This window comes from Panicum virgatum, chromosome 1N, assembly GCF_016808335.1.
Source record: "Panicum virgatum strain AP13 chromosome 1N, P.virgatum_v5, whole genome shotgun sequence".
In the NCBI taxonomy this organism is placed as follows: domain Eukaryota; kingdom Viridiplantae; phylum Streptophyta; class Magnoliopsida; order Poales; family Poaceae; genus Panicum; species Panicum virgatum.
In genome coordinates, this window is record NC_053145.1 from 65,083,422 (window position 1) to 65,109,956 (window position 26,535).

Sequence of the window (26,535 nt, forward strand, 5' to 3'; positions counted from 1 at the left end):
TTGATCAACATCAAATAATCTTATTAGAGTTAAATACACCCACGGCACTCGATTTTGTATACATTTTGCGAGTTCGTGGACCTAAGTGGCACTTAGGACAAGTTCAAGGGCCGCTGGTCTCTATTTGGTTGCCGCAGCGTCTGTATTTGGTTGCCGTCTCTCGCCAGAAGCTCACTTAACTTCCACTTGATCACATCATCATCATCATACTGGCGGAAGTGGTGAGTTAGGGACGAGCTCCTGAGCGACGGAGCGCATGCAAACGATATCGGAGGATGGTTGTCAAAGAATCAGCGGTGCTGGAACTCGACGAGCGCCGGCGCTTGCACCAGCTCGACCCGCTCGATGTAGCAGTGAGCGCACACCAACGTCTGCAGATTTGATATACAAAAATGATTCAAATAGATGGATGTAGCTTAGTTTAAAAATATTGAAGTCTCGTCTGAAACGTTTAATGGTTAACAAGTAAATTATTATAAAATTTAGTTCACAAACAAAAGGATTATTTGTACAAAAGATTATGTTTACTAGGTTTTTTGAAAATACATTTTTTGCTATAAATATAAAGTTATTATTTAGGAGATTTTCTAATAATTAAAATTCTTGTTTACTATAGCACGTGCATCTCGAGTGGTTTCAGGGAGACCAGAACCGTGCCAAACGAGCCCCAGCGTTGCACTAGAAATTTAGATTTTGACCCGGAACAGGCAATATGGCGCAGGACTACAGGAGTGCTGCGCATTCTTTGTTAAGATGATACAAAAGACAATTCAAAAGATTAGGAGAACTGACTAGCTGTCTCTTGCAAACAAGTCCCACAATTATTCAGACAAGTCAAATAATTATTCAGGCATACGTAACGGATAGAACAGGGAGTTTTGATATAAGCCTCGAAATCATTCAGAACGCTGTTTCAATTTTACCATCGCCGCCATCATAACACATGTGGTACATAGAATTGTGCTTGATCATCTTGAGTTCCACTTTCCCTTTGCTGTCGTTGCCACTGACATAATTGTCACACCGCACAACCTCCACCCCAGTCAAGATAACAAAGTATTCCTCATATTCTTCGTCTGAGTATTCCTCCTCAAGTACTTCGTCAAAGTATCCTTCTAAAGTAGTCGAGGTGTAGAAGAATCTCACGATGCAAAACCTGCCACAACCCAAGTTCACAAGACTCACCAGTTGTGTCTGAGAACCCATGGCGGAGAGGTCAGCAGCAGCCAAAGTCCAGTCCTTGCTAGAGATGCCAAACCAGAGCTTCAACTCAGGAACATACTCAACCTTGCCATGGAAGGGTAGAGCGCAGTCTCCCAATCGGCTCCATGTGTGGCGCACCGTGTCCAAGCTGTAAGTGCCAGCACCCTCCTCCGCGGCTATGTATATCAGGGAGCTGCTGCCACTGCCACCACCACCACCACCGACCACTGCGTATGAGCTGATCTTGGGGGGCCGTTCGTCCTTGGTGTCACAGACGACGAAAGGCGGCGGCGGAAGGAGCAGGTGGTGCCAAGGATTGTTTGTTGGACGCCGTAGGCTTCCGGCTGACAAAGACCTCGAACTGACTGCTCGGCTGCCCGCTGTATTCAGGGTCAGGAACACGTTCCATGACGAAGATACTGCCTTCCACATCATCATGGTTGTCCGCAGCGTCGCTGGGGACGAAGATGGAGATCGGCTCCCACTTGGGCCTATGGAGAGTGGGCAAGATGTCCACATGGCGCATCTTAGTATCGAAGATGATGGTACGCCCAGAGTGGTCAGTGCAGAACACCTTGCGACCTGCAAGCGGGACGCAGTCTATATTCCATTTGGTGCTCGTGGGTGAGCTACGGATGCTGAAGCTTGGACTGGGAAGCGAAATCCTCTCCATCTTTAAGGCCTCCCCCGCCACTTGTTTGTGCTTCTGGCAGCCGGCAACAGATTCAGATCCGTTTCCGTTCGGTGACTGTGCAGGTGTGGTTGTGTTGAAGAACTGCTGGCGCATGAGGTCGATGCAGCGCAGCGATAAGGTTCCAGGGGGGATGCGGTTGTTCACAATCAGATTCAGAAACCGCCGCGATCCCATCGTCAACTTCCAGGAAGCAGATCTACAAGCTACGAACCTGTCGCGCGTTAGAGAAAGGAAGGGACGTGCGGAGTTCCCAGCGCTTGAGCAGAACTGCAGAAGAACGGTGGTGGTGGCGGCGGCGGCGGCGGCGGCGGGGTTGGGCGTGGAGAGATTGCGATGGATTGTCTCACTTCTGCATAATGAGAAAACAATATTATTAGAAAACAAACTGTTATAGAAATAATAGTAAGCAGTTTATTCTTTTTTTTTCAAGATGGAAACATTAGAATATAGAAACACAGTTACCAATAGGAAAAAGTTCAATTTACATTTTTTGTTTTAAAATGAAACTAGTTTCATATTTTTTGTTTTAAAATGAATTAGTTTTTATTTTAAAGATATCATTAGAATTTTTTTAGTTTTTCTTAAAAATACAAAACCCATCTTCAAAATCACCCTAAGGACCAAATTTGCCCGGTTTCGATAGTTGAATGATCTATCTTATTCGGTTTTGTAGTTTAAGATTGAAAATCAGACTTTTGTGATAGTTCAAGGGTGTAAACCGGACTTTTTCCTTACCAATATTACTTATCTTCAGTAGTTACAAAAATTACAATACATCCATGTGCCTAGGCAAGTTTAGCATCTTATAAAGTTCAATTGAGTTAATAAGATAGTGAACAAATATTTGAACAATGCCATCCTCTCAACATTACTGAACCATTTCATAAGCATTTCAACTGATGTTGCATTCCTTGCCAGTTCTAAACTGAAGATGAAGCGTATGAAAAACATATATACTAATACAGTAACACATGCAAACACCTACATGTCCTTATAGCACCTTAATCATAGCCGACTCACGTCTTAGTGCGCAACAAACCTGCAATAGGAACACCCCGACCAAGCTTTGTTGCATGACAAATTTAAGTGAAATTTAGTTTATCTCATATCATTCGAATGTGCTGGTATTCAATTTCCCAGCATTCCCTCGGGAGTAATCCAAGTTGGAGATAGTTAAGTATAAAGATAAGTTGGAGATATTACTTATTGAGCTTCCAGGACGAGATGTTTGGTTGCCGGCATGGAGACATGTTGGAGTAGATAAAAAAATAATAATAATCATCCCTATAATATTTATTTTGCATATTGTACTAGGCCAGTCCCTAACTCATCTTATTATGGCTTAATACTCTTTAAATACATTAATACTATCACTTAATACATATACTAATCATATAGTAATTGTATCATTAGCAGTGCAAATTAGCACATTGTGCGAGCTCGAAAGCAACCAATCAGGCGACAAGAGAACATGGCCCGTGTCGACCTCACCTGAATGATGAAAATGCACTTTTGTGAAGTCAGGAGCCAAGAACATGAATTTTACAATCGCATGCGAGAACATAAATTAAGACTGCAATACTTAATTAACACAACTTAGAATCAACATGGGCAGGCAGGAGACAACATCACAATACAATACAGAATGGACAACACACATACTAGAAAACACTTTAATGTTTATACTTGAACTAGAAACGACGCCACTCTCTCTCTCAAAAGTCTGAGTGCCAAAATTATCATACTAAACATAATGCATAAAAACAGTCTTTTAAGCCCAGCCCTGGAACTGTTCAGAACACTGCAGAGATGGTACCAGTGCTGCTATTAGACTTGTAACGTCTAGATTTGTGATTTGTAAATTTGAGTTCCACTCTTCCACTGCCCTTATTGGCATTGCTACCCTGTGCATGCAGCGCCACCTCCACCTCCACTTCCATTCCTCTGGCAGGTCAAGCTCCTTCCACGTACCCAGTAGCTGTGGCTGGGAGTCTGCAGAGAGGTCAGCAGCAGCCAAGGTCTGGTCACCGGCAGAAATGCCAAACCAGAGCTTCAGCTCATGTACGTACTCAACGTAACCTTGCCATTGAAGGGAAGCATCCACTTGCCGACTTGAGTCCATTTGTAGCTTGTCGTGTTGAGGCAATAGGTCCCAAGACCTTGGACGGATATGCAAATCTCAGAGCCACCGTTGACCACAGCATAGGAGCTGATCTGCGGGAAGCTGTGCCGCTGCTTGGTGTCATGGACATTTGGCAGTGACGGGAGGAGTTGGCACTGCCAGGCCTTGTTCAAGTGGACTGCGTTGGGCTTGCTGTAGACAAAGGCCTCGAACTGACACGTCTGCTCCATGCTGCTTGGCTCTGGTTTGAGAATCCTCTCCATGACAAAAAGGCTGTCGCGGATGCCATCAATATGGTAATCCGAATCAGGGCTGGGAGCAGAGAGGGAGATGGGCATCAACTTGGGCTTGTGGAGAGGGGGCATGATCACCACGTTTCCTGTGTCTGCCTCCAAGAGGACGCCACGCCCCACCTGGTCCACACAAACCACTCTGCGATCCCCCATCGGGAAGAAGTGCATCACTTGGTCGCCCAGATCTGAAGTGGAGCCACGGATGCTGAAGCTTGGGCTGGGAAGCGAGATGTTGACCATCTCTAAGGCGTCCCCCGCCACCTGTTTGTTCCCCTGGCAGCCGGCAACAGCCGCAGTCTCTCGAGAGGTGGGAGCGTCTTGCGGTGACTGTGCAGGTTTGGTTGTGTTGAAGAACTGCTGGCGCGTGACGTCGATGCAGCGCAGCGATCTAACCCCATGGATGCGGTTGTCCATGATCAGATTCAGAAACCTCCCATCGCCTGAGCAGAGCTGCAGAAGCAAGGCGGCGGTTGGGCCCTGGACTCCTCGTTTATGGGCCTCCAGACAGAGTCAAACTGTTGGGCCGCCCCGAGGCCCAGAGGGCGCCCCCGCTGCAAGCCGTCGTATCGAATCTGGACCGCAGTCTTTGGAATCGACGATCCGGAGAACCTCAAGGCCGGTCGGTAAACGAAATACCGTCCGTCCGTCCGTCCCGCCCGACCATGCCCCCTGCTCTGCTCTGCTCGCCGCCGCCATGACCACCAGTCCACCATCGCTTGAAAACCGCCACGCGCTCACCGTCAGTCGTCTCCGCGGCTACGTTCTGCATTTTCGATGCCGCCGTTGCCGGCGCCTCCGTCCGATCCGCTGGCTCCCAGCGTCGCGCTCCGCCGTGGGCGCGCGGCCACATTGTCCGCACGGAGCTCTGGCTGCAGAACGCATCTTCCTCTGATCCTCTCCCGCCGGTAGACGACGTCCAGGACCTCGTGCGCGCGCCGCGGCAAGGCAAGGCAACGTTGAGCTTGTTAGAGTTCCGCGGCGTGGCTTTGCACGCCTGCATTGACGACCGTCCTCATCCGTCTGTCCCATGGGCGCGAGCTGTCAGCGTAGCGTGGAAGATATAGCTAGGCATTATTATTCACGCGCAGCTAGAGGGGCGCTTCAGGCGCATCTGCGTGTGCCCGTGTCCCCAACGACGACTTCGTGATCGTGAGAGGACCAAATAAACGGGCAGCATGTCGCGGACCTAGGGACTGGAATGTTGGAGGAAAAAGCATCCATGTTTTGCTCTCGATGCATCCACAATGGCTTGGACGAAGATGCAGCATGAATGCGAAATGGTGGAGATCACCTGCTGCTACTGTACGCAATCCATCAGCTCCATCGACAGGTCTTTAGGTCAGCATCCAAGAAAATATTTTAAGGACCGACTGGAGCATAGTTAACATGGTCAACATAATAATGAGTTAATGACTGCTACGTGATGGTTAATTCACACGAGGGAATAAGTTTGTGCCTATGGTAAAACAATCCCAGACAACTTAGACTTACGGCACCGCAGATTAGGACTGCACAGCTACTGTCAGTCATTGCTTTTGCCTACTTATGCAAAACAAGGCTGCAGGTCTCCAGTGTCAAGGTTGATAGTGCAACAAAATAGAGATTATTTGTAATGAGATGTAGAAACAATGTTTTCTGATTATCCTCAAGCGTGGCGTGAGAACGAGCGTTAGCTCGGACGGTAAGGCTCGAGTGGCACGAGCCGCCGGTCACGGGTTCGAGCCTTGCTCGGCCCGCGATTCTCACCGGGGTTTTCCCCATTTCTTTCAGGTACAGGTGACCCTCATCCGATCGTGCTCTGCACATGAACAGGCAACAATAGAGAATAGATTGTAGATCTTAACTCCCTTGTAGGGTGGTGTTGAGTAAGGTGTGAGTGGGTGTGTGGTGTGCGTTTACATGTGAGTTTAGATACTACAGCTTATACTCTAGTATAGGACCCTAAAAAAAATCCTCAAGCGTGGCGTGGTGTACATCAGGCATGAATACATCACATTGAATTTAAAGGGACGACATGGCTGCATACTATACAATATATAAATGGGTCAAGAAAATGAATGGCCGCAATAAACTATTTTCTCGCCACGATAAACTATTTTCTCTAAGTACCCCGTAAATGGAGGGCATGAATAAAAGGAGAAAACGGGGAACAGTGTGAAAGAAATTTTAGCACTGTCCCCAACACGTAAATTTGATATAACTATCACAACATGATATAATATACACAAATGGCACTATAGCCCAGAAGGAAAATTGTTGACTTGGCCCTGTTCCAATCTGTCCTCGCCATTCACCTTATAAGACATCCGGATACGCATTGCAAGTGGTTTCTGCTCAGCAGGATAGATAACAAAGAAACATCAGCAATGAGCATGGGACTCTAAAATATAGCCCCGAAACACTGCAGTTGCAGGATAAACTTTATTCTGAAGAACCATTGGGCTTTCAAGGATTGTGTTCACTGTTAAAAAAAGGCTTTCCAAAAATTCACTGTAATTGGACTAGTTACCACCCATTATGAACATTTCTGTCTGGTTATCACTCGTAATAGAGTACACCAATTTGAATTAAAAAATTTATATTCAACTTCAAACGTTTCTTGGCCAGGATTTATTCGCACGGTACCAACCAGGAGAACTGGTTACAAGCAGAGTAATTCAGGATCCAAAAACCCTGGGTAAAATTCTGGTAGGAAAACTAGGGACTCCAGACTAATGATGGGCGCAAGATGCGTAGCTCTTTTCTTATCATTTTGGAAAATGTACACGCGAGAAAGGCTCATGTTGGTCCTTATTTCTATAAAAAAGGAATTAATATTTTGTTAAGTTACAGTACATGCAACATTAGTCAACAGCCTAAGAAACTGAAGACACATGAGCAGCAATAGAAATACATCAGTCAGTTTTGCAAGAAGTTTGCATTACGATGTGACCTTTATGGCCTACAATTTTCCTGTTAATACTTCAGCCACATAAATTTAACTACAGCAAATCACATTGTATGGAAGAGGATTAAATTCGAGCCAATAAAAAAGATAGACTAAGAAAGCTGAAGGGAACCGAGGGGTGTAAATCTTCATATACCTGGCCCTGTTGGTTATTGGTGACATTGAGCCCTTGAGTAACTGAACCATTTCCATTAGCTGGAACAGTGTTGCCACTAGCTGGATCCAGTTTCAACTGGATGAACTGCGCGTAAAAGAAACATTATCAGCATATCAATCACATAGCTTTAATTAAAAAACACAAAGGAAGAATAAAATTATTCACTTGGCCTCTTTCCATTGCTCTAATGTGAAAAAGGTGTTATCTGCAGTTTTCTAGATCAGAGTAACAGAAACTACAAAACTCAAACAATATGAATTCAAGGAAAGAGTGATCAGCAGGACATGGGTGCTTATAGCCCATCAAAACCCAAGCTGAAGATACTACAAGACATACAGCAGAAATTTAAAAACTATTGTGGAGTATAATCATCGTTTATCATGTGATAAAAACTAATGTATGCAGAACAAGAACCATGGAGTATCAGGGGTAATTTATAGCGCCAGTGGAAAGCTCAAACATAGAATACAGCAATAAGATGTTACCTTTGGAACAGCGGCCTGAAAAATAAAATCTGTATAGGTACACGATGTCAAATTTGTAAAAGTGGCATGAATTGTCGTCTCTCGCGCGTTTCCAGGCTGCCTTTTGAAATCAAAGGTGATCTTCAAGGTTGTACTCTGGAAAGCTGTTATTGATGGGTGAACTGTTTTTTCTGGTCCTGCTCAAATCAGGAGGTTTAGTAACCATGAGCATGATGTAGTTACATTGTTTGCTAATATCGACAACAAAACTAACCAGAAAAAGATGTACTTGATGACAAACCATCGAGCAGATCCATGTCTTGAGATACCGAATGTGTGGGTTTAATCTCTGCTGCATTAGTGTTTAAATAATTCATCAATGGTTATACACAGAAAATAGACAATTCAAACAGTCAACATTAAACCAAGCTAACCAGAAACAGATGTAGTTGATGACAAACTACCGAGCAGATCGATAGCTTCAGGTACAGCATGAACAGGTTTAGACTCCGCTGCATCAGTATGGCCAAAATTCAACAATGGTCATCAATAGAAACATAGGCAATTGCTACAGCTAAGATTATTTTTACCTTGTCCAGGCGTGCCATTCTGTGATGGGGATGATCCAATGGATAGAAGGTCCATAAGAATATCTGTGCTAGCAGTTGAAGGTACACCTGAACAAAAAATAGGAAATAGGAAAAACTAAGTGCTAAAGTAAGGGAATTTTCTGATAACAAAAAAATAGAATGTAACAATTAGTGCACAAAAAGATAATGACTGAAGTACTGAACAACTCTTTCATGTGTAAATAAAATATTGACCTGTCTACACAGCATGACTGGAACTTATGACAAAAGCAAAAAAAACCTGCAACAGACTTTTTCGTGGGCAAAAGTAACAAGCAAGGTGGTATTAAATACAAATATTTGGACAAGATCCCAGTATCCCACATTATAGCACTAGAACTAAATTTTTGGGTAAAAGTATAAATGACTGATTAGCAAATTGTTGAACATGGGGGTGAGCTCAAATTCCATAAAAGGTAAGAGTGCATATTCTGAGGGACTGACGGAGGGATGCAGCGGGCACCAGTCAATAAAGCCCATTTGCTCTTTTAACGTAATCAGAGAAGCAAGCTAACATGGAAACCACGCATGAAATAACAGGGATGCTGGCAAAAAGAATACCTGCTGTTGATGTACTTACTCCACCAATACCGAGAAGATCTTGCAGAAAATCATTAGGTGTTGTAGAAGTGGTGGTTGAAGCTGGTGCACCATCAGAACTCAAATCAAGCAAATCAGCTAAAGGAGCTGAGGTGGGTTTTGCTACACCATTCGGAAGCTTAAGGCCTCCAGGAGCAACTGTCGGGGCAAGTTTATTTGCTGAAATAGTTGCTTGTGTAGCAGTAGCCCGCTTCACCAGATAACTAGCTTCATCCAATACAGGCATACGTTCAAGCAAAGACGATCTGCATTTGAAACCAGGTACTCTCAGATTAATATCTTTCATAGGCAAAAAAAAAAACAAATCTTCTGCAGTAACATCTAAAAGTTTGGTGGCCCACCTGATAGACTGATGTCTTTGTATTATGGAACTGAATTCGATTGATCTTTGCTGTAGTTCAAGCACAACATTCTCCTTATTCCGAGCAACTATTTGTTTCACCCTCCTGTTAAAAAATTAAAGCCACAGTATTTAACAAAGCAGAAATATATGACAACTTAGACACATGGTGATATATATGATGAAGTTAGAGCCTTAGAGGTAGATATTGTATAAAATAACTAAAGACACTCAACACCCAGAAATATGTGACAAGCTTTTCAAGAAGATAACTTAAAGGCAGCATTAAAAAAGATGAGGAAAGAGTATATGGTGGTGTACCTCCAATGACCACCATAATGTACAGATAAATACAGCATAACACGGTTCTTAAAAAGATGAGAAATTGTACATGGTGGTGTACCACCAATGACTACCGAAATGTACAGATAAATACAGCATAACACGGTTCTTCTGCGTGTACAAGGAACATGTTCCCACAATTTAATGATCTGCAAGTCTGAAGTTCACTCGTGGTAAGAGTATGAGATAAAAAGGTTGCACAGATTTATGGATTAAGTCCATTTTACTGCCCCAAATTCAATATCTGGTCTGCAAAGCGCTCTCCCACTAAAAAACATTTAATTTTCACTAACAGTTTTAAAAATATATATAATAGGACCCACATGTCAGCATCTATCACCTTTCTTATTCATAATTATCTTCCCCCCAAAATACACAGAACAAACAAGATGGACGTGCTCCCTGCTTGACATAGGCCTGCCTACTCAGATGCTACACTGCTCGAAATGTTCTTTGTCTACTTGTATACATCATCGGAAACAGGTCAGTTAGGGGGCCCGTTTTTGCACCGGTTCTTTGGATAAAAACTTGATATCCATTTGCAAATTAATCAGGAACTTCATGAATACAAGAGAACAAAGACAAAAGAATACAATACATAGTTAAGAGAACTACATCTTTCAGTTGGTATTTTGTGTGACAACCATATGAGATCAAGTTGAAAGATATCTTACTCTGAGGTCGATGGAAATCGTGAGGAGAGCTTCAAAAGAGCAACCAGACACATAGCTCCAGTTGTCGCATCTGCAGAGTGGCGGTTAAGAGCGATTTCTACAGCATCCACAGCATCAGATTCTGTTACCTGAACAAGTTAATGTATTTCACAAGATGTATGACAAGTTACAAATGATACTAAAAAACATAGGATAAATTGCTTATACAACAATGTAGACAAGTAAAAGTCCAACCTTTATAGGAAAAAGATCCTTAAGAAATAAAATTCATTTATCTCAAGCTACATGTCTAAATTACAATTAAGGTCATCTGGCATGCATATATAGATAAACGAATAATGTGCATAGAATTTCTGGAATAATCACCCTTGTTTGGATGGGCCGGGATGGCTGCCTGCCCAGCTCATTCTAGTAGAAGTTAGAACAGACAACAACAGAACTTAAATATGTGACAATTATGTAGTAGTTCATACAGTTGGGAGCTACAATCTAGCAAGTTCAGAGGGTTAAAGAAGAACATATCCTGCAAGAAATTGTCCACTCACCGTAATTTTTTCCTCCCCATCCAACATGCCAACATTGTTCACCAGCATTTCACCATATTCACCAATGCACCAAACGGCTACTCTCACTAAACTTCCCTAAATAATATAATATTGACAAAATTACAGACATCGGGTAGGATGAGATGGAATGGCGTGCACTATGAAGAGTATTAAATTTTCCCTAACCTGTTTGCCATATGCTTGCAAGGCCTTATACAATGACCTCACTGAATATCCTTGAAGTTCTGATGCATTGCTTAACACAACAATAAGGGCATGGCATACATCATCCTTCACATGATTTCCAGCCTGTTAAATAATAAGAGTGAAAGATGAATTTGGCTCGTTTTTGTAAATCTAATAAGGCAAGACAACTTAAGCTTGACATCTCCCACTATGTCAAATAATGGACTGAAACATAACTAGGAACAGTACCACAAATATACCAGTAACTTTGTGTGCAAAAATAGTAATATTTGTGTAGTTCAAACAGGCTATGACAAATTTTATGTTATAGTGGAAATGCCTTGCATCCTTTAGAGGTTTCTGTGTGCATGCTGTAAGCATGAGGTACAAAACAGCAAGGAGAAATGCAGAAGACACAGGTCATAAGCCTAAAATCTAGGGCACAGGCAGAGTTTCTTCCTCTATGGGTATGTTTGGACTCTAGGATAGCTTCAAAATAAATTGAAAAGCTTCTTTCCCTGCAGTTTTGTATCAATGTGTGCTAATGCAGTTAATATCCCTCATTTGAAATATCCAGGTTGTACTATACACAGACTTAAAGTGTTCCATATTTAAAAGCATGCAATGCAAGTTGAACAGACTTTCCCAGAAGATGAAGAAATGACTAAAAAAGATGCAAGGTTAGAAGTATTGAAAGAAACACAAAAATAAATTGTGTTCTATGAGAACATATATTTTGACATTAAAATATCTCCACAGTACTTAGATACTTACCAGAGATAAAACCTTGAACATCTGATCAAGGTACCATAACTTCTCTTGAGAAAACCTATTGGAGATGCAATATTGTTAACCGCTCCACGAGGCAATAAGAAACCAACAGAATAAATAGATACTAACTTTTCAACTATTGAGCATATCTTTGATGTGAGATCTCCTTTAAAGTCTGGATCCGCAATGCTTAAGTAATCAATGAGCTCTTTAGTCAAAGGCTTTACATTTGTGTCATTGACTAACAGAAAAACAAGTTCAAGGGCCCTTTTGCGAATGGAGGCATCGGCATCCTGAAAGATGCACAAACATTACAAATGTTAAAAACCAGAATAACAGAACTAGGGTGCTGCAAACAGTAAATGTCAGGCTTGATGTAGCTTGCTAAACAGCAGATTTGATCATACACAACTATGAACTGAATCATACATTGTGAACCCTTGACTTATAGATTGCATGCATTGCAAGAGCAGTAACATAGAATCCAGCTTTAGCAAATACAGGAGAAGTACTCTAAACCAAGGGCACAGGATTAGTGATCTAGAGAAAGCTCCCAGCACAACATTTGGACTGGATAAGCCAACGCCTTTGACACACACATTTTTTCAATTAAGATCCTTTCAAAGTTGAAAATAGAAGGCAGGCCTACAGTGTACACTAAGTTAGCATGCTATATGGTGTCTGCACAAAGGCGAATGCCTAAATTTTGGTAGTATTATGCTAATTTGCTGAATGTCATGAAGTGCTGTCCTGTAGCATAATATGAGGATTCTTAATCTAATGTCGTACATACATGGGCATGAATTAGCGTGAGGTATAGTTAGACAAGCACTCAACATGGATAGAGTTGCATGTATTCTTACCTTTACACACTCTAATATTGTTGTCCTGTGCCTCTGCACTGCCAGTGCATCAACTGCAATGGCCCTCATAAGCATGTTAAGAGCAACATATCTGAAAGAAGACAGGGTAACAGGCACAGTAAATACTCCATCTATGGAGCAGATAGGTAAACCAATAAACATTTCATTTATAAAATGTGAAATAACATAACCAACAGCAACCAATTGTTCCATATACTATTGCTTGAAAAATAGTTTCAACTGAATCAAATTTCATAAGCTATAGCCACAAGCTCAATATAATTACTTATTACACTAGCAGATCCATCAAGAAAGGTAAAAGAAACTATTCACAAACAGCTTGGTTTATTTTTATTTAAAAAAAAGAGGGTCAAGAACAAAAAAGCAGAGAGGGTCGACCTTATATTGTTATCACGGTTTGACAAGAATCTACCCAAAATATTAATTGCCAGAACACGTAAACCACTAGTAGCTTCAATGCCCATTATTGTCTGAACACATTCATACAGAATGGCATTTCCAGCATTCTTGTTTGACTCAGTTTTTGTTGCAACCTGGATAAACACAAATAGCATCGTTAGCTATCCACTTCAATATGCAAACAAATGATCATGTGGATGAAAATAAGTTTAACGATGGGGAAAAATTAGTAAATAGGGAAGGTCTTGGAATCCAACATAGGCACCACCTACAGAGGGTCTAATGAAAATATGTCATAGTTTAGTTAGCACAACATAAAAAACATGAGTCATAAGTTATGGGCTAAATAATGCAAAAAAAAACTAATTCCTGTTATTCTATAACACATCTATAAGATTGAAAGGCAAAACCAAGAGACATATGCAACCAAGAAAAAAAAATGACTAAAAGCTACATGCCCGTGCCCTTGCTTTGTTGGAGAAGCAGTAAATGATAGTGTTCTGCATGTGAAACCGAAGATAAAGGTTGATCGATCACCTGAGCAAGAATATCATTCATATATTCACTGCAATTTGCATCGCCTTGACCCAAGATGCGCATAAGTTTAAGAACTCGAATATGCAAGAATGGATCAGCAATTCCAGAAACATCATACTCAGGAGCATAAGAACTATTGGACACATCTCTCAGTATGCGAACCAGACCTTCAATGCAGTTCTGCAAATGAGATGAAATGTAAAAGTGCATGAGGATAACGCATATGTCAGTTTCTCAGAACTCAGATATTATAGTACCATTTTCAGCATAAAAAATCTTAATGTGAAATATTACAAAATTGTGCATCTTCTATATGCAACAAGAGAGCAGTGATGCATTAAATATCAAATAAGATCATTTAAATTGTTATAAGATGTCGGTACCCTGTAGCAGGGATACCCACTCCTACTGCAGCAAGGCAGGACTCGTGTAGTCATCCATAACTACGCCATAAGGGGCAGAGCAGCCGGGCCCCACGGGTCAGACTCTTACCTCACCGGGCCAACAGCTCCGGACCCGCTCCCCGCTCTGGGACGGGTCCGGTGACGCCACGTGTCCCTGAGGAGGGGAAACTCCGCGCCAACAGCCGAGGGCACAGGGGTCCGAGACCTCCCCGCGTCCGTTCGGACCTCCCACGCGCGTAGAACCAACATACCGTCGGGGCGGGGTCCGGAGGCGCCACGTATCCCACAGGCGCGGGCGCGGGCGCGAGTCTTCCGCTGGAAGACTCGCCCACCCACCGCATTCAATGCGGGTGGTTGAGGCGTGCCCTGCCGCCGCCGCACGCGGGGCAGCCTTTGCCAGGCCTCACTGTAGACCGCATATTACCGAGGTACACAGTGCAGCTGCATCCGCGCAGAGCCCGTCTGCCGCATTAAATGGATACGACGGCACGTCACCTTTTCATCATACCGCCTACGCCGCAAACTACACGGCCCGTTCAGCTACGCTGAAGGCAACGCCGCAAGCTACACTCTGGCGCCGTTTCGACAAGACAGGGCATGGCTATGCCGGACGGAAGATTCCCACGGGCAGAGCAAGGAAATCCAGGAATGAGATCTCCGTCGCCTGCAATGCCATAATGTCTGAACAGTATGTCATTTTATACTACATCGTTGGGCCCACCTGTCGGGGACTCAACGGCCATGTACGCGCCTCCCTTGAGATATAAAAGGGAGGCGCTCGCAGCTCACTACAGACTGAGCCCTAGACACGCCAAGACTCTCACAACACAAGCTCGGTTTCACTCGAAACCACCCTGTTCTCAACCTCTTGAGAGCGCAAGCAATACAACTCACAGTGGACGTAGGGTATTACGCTCCGGCGGCCCGAACCACTCTAAACCTGTTGTGTTCATCGCGTTCTTCCACCGAGATTGGGCTAATCCTAACTAACTCCCGAGTACTCACCCTCTGGGTTTAGGCGGGTGCACTACGCCACCCGGCTGTGGGTTTGCACACCACCACATAAGAAAAATGTTAGACAGAGAAAGTACATGTTTTCGTTTGATCTTTTTTTCCTGTGCACTTACCTGTCCTGCTATTTGTGATGTTGGGTGTAAGAAATAAATGTCCTTACCTTCCTCAGGTACTCCAGAGCGTCTTTGCTGGCTTTGCATAGTTCCGTGCAGAGCTGAATTGCAGATATAAGAACCCCATGGTGTTTTTCTTTCAACAGTGATGCAGCCAGGGCCATGAAGTTCTCCGCCAAATCTGGCACTTTTCGTACGATCCTTATAGAGCACAAAGCAGCCTAATAACCAAGTAGATATATACCATAAATTTAAAAAAATACCAGTAGAAATATCAAATAGCGATAGAAAGACACAAGGTAAGCACTGCATCCAAACATACTCATATAGTAGTTTACAAAGACTAATTGATGAAAACGTTTACAGAGCGACTAGATTTGGCAGTTCCAATAAGTATGTTGTTTCCAATCAACCTAGGTCAATTCCTTGAAATAACACAAGTCAATAATTTCACTCGTTCAGCTGTCAGTGTTTGCCTTGGTCCTGCTCGACTGGACTCATCTACTGGGATTGAATTACAGAGTATACAGGTACGTACCTTTTTCTTTGTATTGACTTCCCTACTGCGCATCAATCTCTCCACTTCTGGCGACAGATCCCGTGCCATTTCGGCAGAGCAGATGTTACCAAGCGCACACAATGCGAGGCCCACGATGAACTGGTTCGGGTGGTTGAGATCTCTGCCCCAAATTAACCACTACCATTACTCAAAACTCGGTACACCATTTGAGGAAACAACACTCGCAGCAGTGACATTGCAGGGACGGTATCGAGCGGGCCTACTGTTTGAGGGAGTTGGTGACGAGCATAAGCACCTCCTGCCGCTCGTCGAGGAGCAGCATGAGGCCGAGGTAGCCCACCCGCTTCTCCGGGTACCCCGCGGCCGCGATGAGCTTGAGGCACTCCATCTGGGCGAAATGGGTGGGGTAGCCGAGCATGTGGATGAACATGAGCTTGGCCATGTTCCTGTGCCGGAGCGCCGGCTCATTCTCGCTGATAGCCGTGCGTATCGCCGCGCACTCACACCGCACCACCGCCCGCTCCTCCGCCGCCGTCTTGCACGCGCGTATCGCGCGTATCATATCCCTGCGGCGCAGCTCACGAGGCGCGGTTACAGCATTGGCAAGCACGAGCGCCACAGATCCGGCGCAGGTTGGGGGGAATTCTGGGGCGGCAGGGGTTCTCACCGGAGGCGTGTGCCGGAGAAGGAACTCATAGCGATGTCCGAGGCAAAGTCCTCGACGATCTTCTCGACCGTATCCATGCCGAGATCTCGGAGAGGATACGCCGCCGCGCGCGGAGGCGGAGAGGGGAGCAGCGGGATCTGACGCCAAGGTGGTTGGGGCGGGAAGCAGCGGAAGGCGAGGCGTGTGCGTGTCGAGCGAGGTGGACGAACAGGGGCGTCGCCGGATCTGGAGGACTGGTTGGGGAAAAAAAAATAAATTCCCTGTATGCCATTAGAAAATGTAACCCATCTCTTCTATGCCATTGAAAATTAGTACGTTCCTTCAATGTCATTGTTTTTAATTTTCCATTCCCTCTATGCCATTGGAGTCAAAAATACTAACGGAGCAGTTAAACTAAAAGACAAAAGGACAATAATACCCCTGGCTCTTATTCCTTGCCCTCTCTCTACTACCACTGACGTGTGGGACCCACACGTCAGATTCATCTTCAACCTTGAACCCATCGGATCCACGATGGCGACGGAGGGCCCAGCGCGCGCGGCGGAGGCCCGTGCTGCCCCTCCGCCGCGACCGCCGTCGCGCGAGCCACCGCACGCGTCGCGCCCTCCGTCGGGCCCCTGTCGCGGCCGCCGTCAAGCGGGCCCCCGCGCGCGCCGCGTCCTCCGCCACCGGCCGCACCCTCCGCCGCACCCCTGCTCCGGCGCCGTCCCGCGCCGTGTCCTCTGCCGCGGGCCGCGCCCTCCGCGCGGGGTCCAGCCTGCCGCGGCCGCCCATCCTGCCCCTCCGCCTGCGTGCGAGCCGTGTTTGCAGCCAGCGCGACCGCCGGTGAGGGCCGCGTCAAGCACGGCGGCCGGCGGGGAGCGCGAGCGTGGCGGCGCTCCATCACCTATTCTCTCTCTCTCACCTCGACGCCCCTCCCTCACCTACCCTCGCCGGCGACTCCCTCCCGGCGGCGCGCCCCTCCTCCCTTGCCGCCGGGCGGGCGGGCGAGCTGCGGGCCGGGCGAGCGCGCCCCTCCTCCCTCCCCGCTAAGCGAGCTCCGCTGCCTCCTCGCGCGGCGCCGCCCCTCCTTGTCCTCCTCCCTCGCCGCGGGGGACCCCGGCGGCGGCGAGCTCCGCCGAGCTCCTTGAGCCTGCGCGCGCCTCGCCATGGCCGCAGATCCGCGCTGCGGCGGAGCTCGATGGCCGCTACCTCCCCTGCGGCCGGCGGCGGCCTCATGCGCAGTGAATCGAGGCGGCGAGCACGCGCGGGCGCAGCCGTGGGCGTGCACGAGCGGCGAGCGGAAGGCGGCCCGCGTGCGTGCGCGGCGGAAGGCGGCGGGCGGTGTGCGTCGAGGCGTGGCGGGATGGCGGCCGGGTGAACTGCGTCGAGGGGCGGGGCGCTCGGGGAAAAAAATTGCGGTGAGGAAACTGAGGGGTATTATTGTCTTTTCCCCTGTACCTTTTAACGGATCTGTTAGAGAAATTAACGGCAATGGCATGGAAGAGATGAAAAATTATAAATGATGCCTTAGAAGGGATGAGGTAATTTTCAATGGCATATAAGGGATCCAATCTATTTTCCAATGGCATACAGGGAATTTACTCGAAAAAAATGGTGGTACTGGTGACGGTGGAATGTGCGAATCCGACCTATGGATCGACGAATTTTGCGAAATGCGCGCAATTTCGATTTCCGTCTTGGAATTCAATCGACAAGCAAACCATAGCTATGTTTGCTTAGCTGTGACTGATGGCTAGTGCTGATTTGTTACGAGAAAATAGTACTGCTGACTGGTTGGTAACTGGTAGTTGATGCTGATTTAGTATAAGAGAATAATATTATTGACTGGCAAGCCAAGCAAACACAACGAATATGTTTTTTGGAAATTTGGAATTTTCATATAGATTTTGTGCCGAAACAGTTCAATTCCCAAGACATTTGTCTTCGGAATGGTGCAGTCCAGTTCGGCCCGACAACATGGACCTTGTTATCTTGTTATTAGCTTGGGATTTCGGCCGACTCCAGCATTTTCTTGAGTCTTGACCTGCCCCGACAAATGCTCAAAAGGATAGAATGATAATTTGATGATCGTGAATTCTGTCTTGTTTGGTTTTTTAAGTAGCTGTCATATGTTGAGATGTCAATTCGATTATTTGGATGTCAACTTAATATAAAACTAATTGCATAAGTTGTAATTAGGGCTCTAAAAGAATCTATTAAATATAATTAATGCACAATTAGCGAATAGTTAATATATCAATTAATAATTAAATTATGGACTAATTAGATTTAACAGATTTGTCTCATGATTAAGTCATGACTTATGAAATTAGTTTGGTAATAAGTCAATGTTCAATATTCCTAATTGGTATTTAAACATACAATGTGATTGAACTTATGACTAAAATTGAAAAAACCAAACCTGGAACGTGATGGATATCATGGATCTTCCAGAGCATGATTCCTGTCCCAGTGACGTGTGTACTCCTTCCTACAGATATGATGGATGCATACATGCAGGTCAAGCACTTCATCAGCGGGCTCCAGGATCTGTTCAAGGACGGGGCTGTGGTGACAGCTACTACTCCAGGATCTCGTGCCTCATTTAGATGCAAAAGTTTTTGAAATAAAATATTTTCACATTTAAAGTATTAAATATAGGCTAATTATAAAATTAATTGCAGATTTCGTCCGTAAATTGTGAGATGAATTTAATGAGCCTAATTAATTCATCGTTAGAGCATGTGTATTGTAGTAATTTCTGTAGCAATTTAGTGTCTAATCATAGCATAATTAGACTCATTAGATTCGTCTCGCAATTTACAAGTAAACTATACAATTAGTTTTTTATTTCGTCTAGATTTAATATTCTATACATATAAGATTCTCATTCAATGTGATAGTTTTAAAATTTTAAATTTTGCATCTTAAACAAGGAGCTCGTTCAAGGACGACAGATCCTGACAGGTATAGCCACAGCCGGTAGACAAATCGGTGGATCGATCGATGAAGCCTGATCCTCTGCTGCGCGGCGCGCGACGTCAGGAGCGGAGGGACGCCGACAAGGCGGAGTGGTACGGGACAAGGGTGTCCGAGAGACCCGGGCACGGCCGGGGGACACGCGAGATACGTTAGTTTCCGCCTCCCTTCGACCCTTCTCCAAGCCACGAGATCTCGTACCCCAACACCGAATCTCTGCAGGTTTCCTGCGTGCTCGTTTTTTCTACGCCGAGCTATGTTTTTTTCCATGGGAGGCCGGCCGGGCCGGGCGGCATCGAGCTGTGGATGAGTGGAGCCGAAGATCTCGTGCTGGGGAGCATTGCGCATAAACAATGGCCTACTGGTCTCGAGTCCCAGAGGCTCCCCCCCTTTTTTTTTTCCCCTCCGACGTGGTGGCCGCCGAGCGAACGAGCGCTCGACATGTCTGTGAACATCTGGCTCGGAGCTCGACCAGAGTCTCCGCGCCGAGCTCTAGCGGAGCAAGACACTGTGCGTGTCCCCCGGCCGGCGATGCAGTGCGGCGCACGCCAAAGAGGCCAGCCAGAGGCGCGTCAGAAACGGGAGGCCGCCGGGAGTCGGAGCCCACTAGCTCCCCCGGCGCAGGAGGCTCTAGGCACCAAGACGGCGGTTCCACGGGCGGAGCAACCGGCGGCCGCGGCTGCGATGTGCCTTGACCCGATAGACAATTGTGCGGCTTGTGCCCCCGCACGCGCCACGGATCGTATTGGCGCAACCGCAACGGCTGACGACGCGCCGACTACTGGCCGGGCGGCGGGCAGGGGGGAGAGGCCACATGCCTGTTCGGTGCGCCACATGCTTTGTGCCCTGCCCGCGCCACCCGAGTCGCCGACCGCGGCCGGCTTCCATGTTGAGTTCCCTGACCCCACGCCCGATCGCCGGCGCCGGCGTGCACGCGCGGCGCGTCTCATCGACCACCGCCACGCGTGCATGGTGTATTCCACTATTCCCTGATGCAGCTCCTCCTACTCCAGACGCCCGGTCACATGACAACTGAGAGTCGATGCACCGAATTTGACAGTGGACACGAGTGTCGCATGACAGCAGATGACATGGCTCTGCCTGTGTTGAAAGGATTGACTCCTAGCTCAGGCTGTCAACCAGCACAGCACGAAAGGAACAAAAGCCACCGGCGCCGGTGCAGTGGATTACCCTGTTTCGTTCTTTTAAACACAAAAACGCTGTAAACACATTATTTTGCAACGGAATCTTGCTAATTTGAAGCACTAAATGAAGTCTATTTATAAAACTTTTTGCGTGGATGGGCTATAAATCGCGAGACGAATCTAATGAGCCTACTTAATCCATGATTTACAACAGCGATGCTACAGTAACCATCCGCTAAATATTGATTAAACATGAATTAATTAGCATAATTAGATTCGTCTCGTGATTTACAACCCATCTATGAAAAAAATTTACAAATAAACTTCATTTAGTACTTCAAATGACCAAGATTCCTTTGCAAATTTTTTTTGTAAAATGAATTAAACAGACCCTAAAGCACACACGAGACTGACGCGGGTCCTGTCGGTAGGCTACAAGAAATCAAGGCAAAGCCGGGGAGCCTTTTGCCTTTGGACAGCCACGCGCCTGCTCAACAGGCAGGCAGACAGATTGGCCGCCTTTGGGTCCCCCTGAACCCCGACAAGCTGCCTCCCGCTGCATCGATTCCTCCTGATCGTCTTCGCTGGCAGGCACCGCACGTCTCTCTCCCCCTATGGCCGTGTTTGGTTGCAGGGTGTAAAAATTTTGAAAAGGTATCTTTCTATATTTGAAGTACTAAATATAGATTAATCACAAAAATAATTACAGAACTCGTCTGTAAATCGCGAGACGAATCTAATGAACCTAATTAATCTGTCATTAGAGGTTATTTACTGTAGCATTACTGTAGCAATTTAGCACCTAATTACAGCCTAATTAGGTTCATTAGCTTCGTCTCGCCATTTACAGACAGCAGTCGCAATGCGTTTTTTATTTCGTCTAGATTTAAGTCTCCATGCAGTTGATGGAAAAAAAATTTGGAATTTGGAATTTGGGAACCAAACACGGCCTATATATGCTCGGCATCTCGTCCTCATCCCTGCTCGTCGCGTCCATCCCATCTGAATTCCAAACCTCTTCTCTTGCAGGAAGGAAATAAGGATCACCAAAACTCGTAGCTTTGATTTGCCAGCGAGAAGACAGGAGCAGCTAGCTGCAATAGGATCGAACGATCAGCAGTTGAGCACGCACGACATGGAGCTGGAGCTCGGGCTGGCGCCACCGAACGCGCACCATCATCCCATGATCAACAACCACCTCGCCGACGAACTCAGCAGCAGCTCGTCGGATTCTTCTGGCCGTGGGAAGAGAGGGTTCAGGGAGGCGTTCCAGCAGGAGACGCTGCTGCCGCTTTTCGACGACGGCTCGTGCAGGAAGAACAAGAAGCCGCTGGTTGGGTGGCCGCCGGTGAGCTCTGCGCGCAGCAGGGCGGGCGCCGGCGCCAACTACGTGAAGGTGAAGAAGGAAGGGGACGCCATCGGCAGGAAGGTGGACCTGTCGCTCCATAACTCCTACGATGAGCTCCTCGCCACGCTCGGCCGCATGTTCCCGACCACCAGCAACCAAGGTAGTACTAGTATTATTCCATTAGAATTCAGAGGATCTGCAATCATCCAATCAACCTATTCTGATTCCGGAATTATTGCCATGGCGTGCAGACGGCAAGGAAATCAACAGCTCCACCAGCCATGTGGTGGTCACCTACGAGGATGGAGAATGGGACTGGATGCTCGTTGGAGATGTGCCATGGGAGTAAGTTCATCGCCCTCCGGTCCTGCTGTTGAATTCAGAGCAAGTTTTAGGGGATTGGATTGTTGCTGACATCGTCTCTGTGATTTTGCTGCAGTGATTTTGCACGATCCGTCAAACGCCTTAAGATATTGGGATGACTACACATCTCACTGCACTGATGTACATGTTTATCAGCCTTTTCTTTTCTGGTTTCAAAAGCATGGTGTTGACTGTTAAGAGTCAAGGCAGTACTAGTAGGTTACGGGTTACTACCTCTTGTGAGTTGTGACAATACGTATACGACCAGGTCTTGTTTGTGAGAATGTTCTCTTGGAGACTTGTCTTTGTGTTTTGCGCGGTTTATGCTGCTGCTGATCATATACTATATATACAAAAAAAGAAAAGATATACTATATATACAATATAGATCTTTCTACCCTTTTTGCTAAAGAACATGGAAGCCTCCCTCTCTAGTCTCAAGCAAATCAATTGACGCTCAGGCTAACTGTGGATTCTCCTGTTGCTTTAATAATGCTGGCAGTCCTAAGCAAATCAGTTGACTCTGACGGTTGATGTTCAGTTCTCTTTATTTGTGCCCCACATTTCAGTCTTCTTGTAATGCTTTTAAGTGGGCCACGTCGGGTCACGCAACTTGGCGCGCAAACGGCCCACGGTCGCCAGTGCAGCCCGCATCGTCGTGGAGATAAAACAACAAAAGCCCTTTGGACGGATCAGGCCCATCACAGCACGCGGGCGCGCAGCCCATCGGAAACGCGTCTCGATTTCGCCGAACAAACACGCAAGCCCACCTGAGTGAAAGCCTTGCTTGCGGTGAGTCCACATGCGAGCCCCGTTTGCCGTTTGTTTACGTTCGCTTCCAGTTCATAAAAAAAAGGGTCAGATGTGGATTTCTGTACACTCTATTCGGCAGCTCCAGCAGCCAGCCCAATAATATTTTTCTCTCACACCGCTCTAGCACCAACTTTCAGCCACCAGTCAACCAACATTATTTTTCTCTCACACTACTCCAGCCACCAACTCCAGCTCCAGCCCAGCAACAGAGCGGTAGATTGTAGCCATGTACAAAGTACAAACTTAAACGGTGTACCCTAGAAGTACACGATCAAGCTCCATCAGTCTATCTGGTGAGAAAAAGAGTACACATTTTTAGAAATGAGCTTAAGAATTGTTACTCCACATATGATGTTAAGTTAATATTACTTTTTGAAAAAAATTTATATGCCTCACATTCTATAATAATCAGAGGTAAGTCTTTCAAAAAAAAAAATCAGTGGTGACAATTCTTTAAGATGGTAAAAATTGTTTGTGCTAACCATTGGGTAATGGGTCCACAGATTGGCCTACAAACTCCCATCTACCGCAGCATTTATTTCAATTCTTCCCCGAATTTTTTTAATAAAATTTGCCGCATTATGTTGTTTGGTTCGTATTCAAACATGACGGTGAAGAACGAACGATGAAAACAGTTGGAGGGAAGCACGAACTAGTGCGGGCAGCGAGATGGCGGGAAATCCAGGGAAAGGAATTCCCGTCTCCCGCCTCTGCTCCCGGATAGCCCGCCTTTCTCAAATCACAGACACAGGGACCACCGCCGTCCTTGTTTCCCCTACTGACAGGTGGGTCCTCTAGCAACCTCGACTCTGAGACCCCACCTGTCAGGTGAATCTTCCAGGGCAAGGAGAGGGAAACATTTCGCGGCAGCGGCGGCGGTTCCCCCAAATTTCCCTCCCTTTTTCGCTCCGCGTCCCCCAAAATGCTTCCCTATTAAAATCTATCCATTCCCCCACATCCCTCCCTCCGCCGCTCTCCCCTCCCAAACCCCGCGCGCCCATATCCTAGGGTTTCCCGATCTCCTCCCCCTCCCCTTCCCCTTCCCCCTCCGCCGCGGGTCGCCGGCGAGGAGAGCATCGCCGCGATGTTGGAGCTACGGTTGGTGCAGGGGAGCCTCCTCAAGAAGGTCCTGGAGGCGATCCGCGACCTGGTCACCGAGGCCAACTTCGACTGCTCCGGGACCGGCTTCTCGCTGCAGGCCATGGACTCCAGCCATGTCGCGCTCGTCGCCCTGCTCCTCCGCGCCGAGGGGTTCGAGCACTACCGCTGCGACCGCAACCTCTCCATGGGCATGAACCTCAACAACATGGCCAAGATGCTCCGCTGCGCCGGCAACGAAGACATCATCACCATCAAGGCCGACGATGGATCCGACACCGTCACCTTCATGTTCGAGTCGCCCAGTAAGTGGCCAATCGCTTCTCGCCTTGTGTTTTTCGTTGTCGCTGCTTCTAGTGGCTCGTTACCTTATTCCTGACAGTGGTTATTTCGCTGTGGAAATGAACAGAGCAAGATAAGATCGCGGACTTCGAGATGAAGCTCATGGACATCGATAGCGAGCACCTTGGCATCCCGGATTCCGAGTACCAGGCCATCGTCCGCATGCCGTCTGCTGAGTTTATGAGGATCTGCAAGGACCTCAGCAGCATCGGGGACACAGGTACATAGATTTATCCAGTAGGCTATTTGTCTCTGTTGCACATGGATGGTTCTAGCCCTTGTCAATTGAACAGTTGTCATTTCATTTTGCAGTTGTCATCTCGGTGACTAAAGAGGGCGTCAAGTTCTCAACGTCGGGAGATATTGGGAGTGCAAACATTGTCTGCAGACAGAACCAAACTGTTGACAAGGTACCCTTTAACCCCGTTATCACCGCCAAATTGGAACAAATCTTGTCCTCTGAATTTATGTGTGCTTGTAACCTGAAAGTTCTAGGGACAATAAAAGCAAGGGATGGTTCCTTGTAGGTACTTATATCTACTGAAGTTAGCAAATATGCATGCATAATTTCTCAACCAGGTCTAACATGCAACACATTCATAATACCTACTGAAGTTGCGAAATAAATGGAATTCAGATGATAGGCTTCGTTGCCCTGTCTTATAATTCGTTATCCATTACAGCACTAGCTTTCTGTTAATTTATCTAGCCACTACACTAGATATTTCAGAAAGCAGAGGTTGCCACCTTCATTTGGTTGGTTGAATTGTTATTGCTAACACTGAATTGAATCAGATACCTGTTGCATATTTGACATTTGAAAGATAAATGCAAATAAGGTGCTCTGTTATCGTAGTTAGTAAATTTTTTATCTCTTTATGATATTGTTTTAGTCAGTATATTTTTAACAGAATATTGCAGCACTAATGAGATGCTTGCATTGACTAATCGATACTGTTTGTATCAATGCAGCCAGAAGAAGCTACCATTATAGAGATGCAAGAACCAGTTTCCTTGACGTTTGCCCTGAGGTACATGAACTCCTTCACCAAAGCATCTACACTGTCTGATCAAGTGACTATCAGCCTTTCATCCGAGCTACCGGTGGTGGTTGAGTACAAGATCGCGGAGATGGGCTACATTAGATTCTACCTGGCGCCAAAGATTGAGGAAGATGAGGAAATGAAGCCTTGATGACAACAATATGAAGCCTATGTTTCCCTGTCTTCCAACCATCGTTTGCTTAGCTATTGTTTGCAAGCAAAAAAGGATGTTATGTGTTACTATCTCTTAGGCCAGACTGCTTAGCTACTTGCATTTGTGATTGCCCTGTGAATCCATGGATTTACAGTGAATCTAGATTAGTGGGCTTGTGTTTTGCGCATGTCGCTTCTATTTGCCCTTTTCAATTCACTCATGAAATTCTTTACTGGGAGCACAATGTGCCTTTGGTAATGACCCTGATGGTTGCTGGATAAACAAGCCTTGAATCTTGACAAGCATCAGGTTCCAGGTAAATGGGATTGTTTCCTCCTATGCTCTTGAGAAAGTGGCAATGCATAATTTCTGTGTTGTGGCCTGTAACTGCTTCATTTCGATTCATAGGAAGATCCTATGTAAGAAACTACAGGGCAACCATTGGTGCATCAGTGCATGTATGCTGATGATTTTGGGGAATGTGCAGTATATAAACACTGGTATCAAAATCTTGACTTTTCCATGTACGAAGGTTGAATCTTAAACATTAGGAAGTTATGTGTGAAAAAATTCAGAAAGCTAGGATTGCCTCCGCATCTTGTTCTTCCTCTGCTCCCCAGTCCCCAGTTTCGCTGCCGCAGGGCCGTTGGCATCCACACCTTCCGCCCGCCACAGCGGCGTCGTGCAAGGATGGGACGCGGGACGCCGAAGCCGACGGAAGCATCGCCGCATGCGCATCGCCGCTGGATGCCGCTAATGTTAG

The 26,535-nt window shown here is 46.2% G+C and overlaps 3 protein-coding genes and 1 pseudogene across 5 annotated transcripts; 2 read left to right on the top strand and 2 right to left on the bottom strand.

Annotated features, from left to right (window-relative positions):
- Positions 1-290: 290 nt before the first annotated feature.
- LOC120653776 lies at positions 291-4,726 on the bottom strand (annotated as a pseudogene).
- A 1,557-nt stretch (positions 4,727-6,283) lies between these two features.
- On the bottom strand, positions 6,284-16,736 carry LOC120657531 (AP-1 complex subunit gamma-2-like). Of its 3 annotated transcripts, none has more exons than XM_039935853.1 (20): positions 16,506-16,736; positions 16,102-16,404; positions 15,857-15,998; positions 15,366-15,539; positions 13,788-13,967; positions 13,230-13,384; positions 12,831-12,921; positions 12,097-12,260; positions 11,971-12,025; positions 11,197-11,319; positions 11,011-11,106; positions 10,466-10,593; positions 9,451-9,555; positions 9,071-9,354; positions 8,471-8,557; positions 8,315-8,392; positions 8,155-8,232; positions 7,902-8,077; positions 7,396-7,500; positions 6,284-6,642 (listed from the first exon to the last, which is right to left on the bottom strand). In XM_039935853.1, the coding sequence occupies exons 1-20, from the start codon at positions 16,580-16,582 to the stop codon at positions 6,547-6,549; spliced, it is 2,697 nt and encodes an 898-aa protein (XP_039791787.1). In that variant the 5' UTR covers positions 16,583-16,736; the 3' UTR covers positions 6,284-6,546. The 3 variants fall into 3 exon arrangements, with proteins under 3 accessions (XP_039791787.1, XP_039791789.1, XP_039791788.1); XM_039935854.1 differs by having other exon boundaries at positions 6,316-6,642; positions 8,155-8,229; XM_039935855.1 differs by lacking the exon at positions 16,506-16,736 and having other exon boundaries at positions 15,857-16,015; positions 16,102-16,383.
- Positions 16,737-21,583: 4,847 nt separating this feature from the next.
- Positions 21,584-22,693, top strand: LOC120657534 (auxin-responsive protein IAA9-like). Its single transcript, XM_039935857.1, has 3 exons — positions 21,584-22,119; positions 22,211-22,304; positions 22,399-22,693. The coding sequence occupies exons 1-3, from the start codon at positions 21,747-21,749 to the stop codon at positions 22,439-22,441; spliced, it is 510 nt and encodes a 169-aa protein (XP_039791791.1). The 5' UTR covers positions 21,584-21,746; the 3' UTR covers positions 22,442-22,693.
- Positions 22,694-24,092: 1,399 nt separating this feature from the next.
- LOC120657533 (proliferating cell nuclear antigen-like) lies at positions 24,093-26,109 on the top strand. Its single transcript, XM_039935856.1, has 4 exons — positions 24,093-24,538; positions 24,643-24,795; positions 24,888-24,985; positions 25,548-26,109. Exons 1-4 carry the CDS (start codon positions 24,220-24,222, stop codon positions 25,767-25,769), a joined length of 792 nt encoding a protein of 263 aa, XP_039791790.1. The 5' UTR covers positions 24,093-24,219; the 3' UTR covers positions 25,770-26,109.
- Positions 26,110-26,535: the final 426 nt, after the last annotated feature.

Coding starts and splice junctions, on each gene's coding strand:
- LOC120657531 (XM_039935853.1), bottom strand. CDS start 16,582: ATGGATACGGTCGAGAAGATCGTCGAGGACTTTGCCTCGGACATCGCT. Junction 11,320..11,970: donor TGTTCAAGGTTTTATCTCTG/GTAAGTATCTAA, acceptor ATTATTTAACAG/GCTGGAAATCATGTGAAGGA. Junction 8,078..8,154: donor ATCAAGTACATCTTTTTCTG/GTTAGTTTTGTT, acceptor TGATTTGAGCAG/GACCAGAAAAAACAGTTCAC.
- LOC120657534 (XM_039935857.1), top strand. CDS start 21,747: ATGGAGCTGGAGCTCGGGCTGGCGCCACCGAACGCGCACCATCATCCC. Junction 22,120..22,210: donor CCCGACCACCAGCAACCAAG/GTAGTACTAGTA, acceptor CATGGCGTGCAG/ACGGCAAGGAAATCAACAGC. Junction 22,305..22,398: donor GTTGGAGATGTGCCATGGGA/GTAAGTTCATCG, acceptor ATTTTGCTGCAG/TGATTTTGCACGATCCGTCA.
- LOC120657533 (XM_039935856.1), top strand. CDS start 24,220: ATGTTGGAGCTACGGTTGGTGCAGGGGAGCCTCCTCAAGAAGGTCCTG. Junction 24,796..24,887: donor CAGCAGCATCGGGGACACAG/GTACATAGATTT, acceptor TTCATTTTGCAG/TTGTCATCTCGGTGACTAAA. Junction 24,986..25,547: donor AGAACCAAACTGTTGACAAG/GTACCCTTTAAC, acceptor GTATCAATGCAG/CCAGAAGAAGCTACCATTAT.